General features: G+C 40.7%; 1 protein-coding gene across 1 annotated transcript; it reads right to left on the reverse strand.

Annotated features, from left to right (window-relative positions):
• Window positions 1-1,082: 1,082 nt before the first annotated feature.
• Window positions 1,083-1,840, reverse strand: LOC123784340 (ferritin heavy chain). The gene has a single exon (XM_045785670.2). The coding sequence runs from the start codon at window positions 1,806-1,808 to the stop codon at window positions 1,257-1,259; it is 552 nt and encodes a 183-aa protein (XP_045641626.2). The 5' UTR covers window positions 1,809-1,840; the 3' UTR covers window positions 1,083-1,256.
• Between the last annotated feature and the right edge of the window lie 285 nt (window positions 1,841-2,125).

Genomic DNA, 2,125 nt, shown 5'->3' on the forward strand with positions numbered 1-2,125 from the left:
CTAATGAGATAAAATCTTCACTTTTTATATGCACATCATATATTTTCTATCAACAGTTAAAATCAACTGAAAGCTATAAATCTTGTTTTACCTTTGTATACTTAACAAAAATTCCATAGCGGTTTACAACTAAATGGTCTTGAGTTAAACATTTTTAAGTACTTAATTATTAAATTTGTGTACACACATATATACATATCTTTAAAATTTAATTAAAAAGCTACTTCAGAATAACACCTTGTAATATAAATTATTCAAATATGTAAGGTAAATTCAACAAAGTCAATCATCTATGCATTAGAGTGATCACATAATTAGAATTAGGTGTGATTTTCCTAGAAAAATGTTTTGGATTTTAAAATAACCAATGTTTTTGAAAAAAAAAGTTTTAAAAATTTTTCCTCAGAGTAATACAATATCTATTATACTTCTTTCCCTAAAAATAAAAATGTACTTATATTACAGAATCTCATGATTCATAATTCTTATTCACAAGGAAAAAATATCTTCCTAACTAGGAAGAATAAATATATATTTGTAAGGGAAAGAGAAATGGTTGTAGTTTTTTAATGACTTTGCAAATGCCTTTTCATCATCAATGGGATGATCAGGTATTTTTATCTTTTGTTCTATTAAAATGATGTGTTCATGGGGCGCCTTAGCGGCTCAGTCGCTAAGCGTCTGCCTTTGGCTTAGGGCGTGATCCCGGCGTTCTGGGATCGAGACCCACATCAGGCTCCTCTGTTGGGAGCCTGCTTCTTCCTCTCCCACTCCCCCTGCTGTGTTCCCTCTCTCGCTGGCTGTCTCTCTCTGTCAAATAAATAAATAAAATCTTAAAAAAAAAAATAAAATGATGTGTTCAGTTAACAAATAGTCACATAATTGTTAAACACATATGATGTATATGGATTGTTTTCCTCATGTTTATCTAACCTGGCATTCCTAATATAAATCTCATTTCATCAAAATATATTTTACTTTTGATATGTTGGTATAATTCATTTACTAATTATATAAATCAATAATGATGGTCAAGGAATATTTCTGGCTTGCTTTCTTCTGGGAATATTGTACACATGTACTTTTTTTTTTTTTTGGGTACCAAATTACTTTATTTGAAGGAATGGTACAAATGCAAGTTAAGTAGATGTTTTGGTACAACTTATAGAAAAGGTATAGGTAACCCCAACATGCATGCACTGCGCCTCGGTGACCAGGGAAGTCACCCTTGAGGCTATGGGAAGACAGCCTAAGGCTTAGCTCTCACTATCACTGTTTCCCAAGGTGTGCTTGTCAAAGAGATACTCTGCCATGCGAGATGCGGGAGCCCCCATCTTGCGCAGGTTGGTTACGTGGTCACCCAATTCTTTGATGGATTTCACCTGCTCATTCAGGTAATGAGTCTCAATGAAGTCACACAAATGGGGGTTGTTTTTATCAGTGGCCAGTTTGTGCAGTTCCAGTAGTGACTGATTCACGCTCTTTTCCAAGTGTAACGCACACTCCATTGCATTCAGCCTGTTCTCCCAATCATCACGGTCTGGTTTCTTGATATCCTGAAGGAAGATTCGGCCACCTCGTTGGTTCTGCAGCTTCATCAGTTTCTCAGCATGTTCCCTCTCCTCATGAGATTGGTGAAGAAAGTATTTGGCGAAGTTCTTCAAAGCCACATCATCGCGGTCAAAGTTGTAAGACATGGACAAGTAGATGCAGGAGGCGTAGAGCTCCAGGTTGATCTGGCGGTTGATGGCGGCCTCCGAGTCCTGGTGGTAGTTCTGGCGCACCTGCGAGGGGGACGCGGTCATCATGGCGGCGGCTGAAGAAAGGCGGCGGCTGAAGAAAGGCGGCGGCTGAAGAAAGGCGGCGGCGGGCGGCGGCTGTGCGGCGCTGGAGCTGTGACGGGGGCCTTGGAGCGGTCTGAGGAGATGGCGGAGGGCTGGCTCTGAGCGGCCGGCCGGGGTGGGGGGGAACGAGCGCCGGTTCCGTCCAAGCACTGTTGAAGCAGGAAACCGCGGCGACTCTCGGCGAAGACTCCACATGTACTTTCCTAACCCTTCTGAAGGTAAGTGTCTTAACAGAGTTTGAGAGATGGGTTTACATGTAGGTATTTTATTTTGGGAACTAA

Source organism: Ursus americanus, chromosome 4 (genome assembly GCF_024610735.1).
Source record: "Ursus americanus isolate L20-20 chromosome 4, mUrsAme1.1.p, whole genome shotgun sequence".
Classification (NCBI taxonomy): Eukaryota; Metazoa; Chordata; class Mammalia; order Carnivora; family Ursidae; genus Ursus; species Ursus americanus.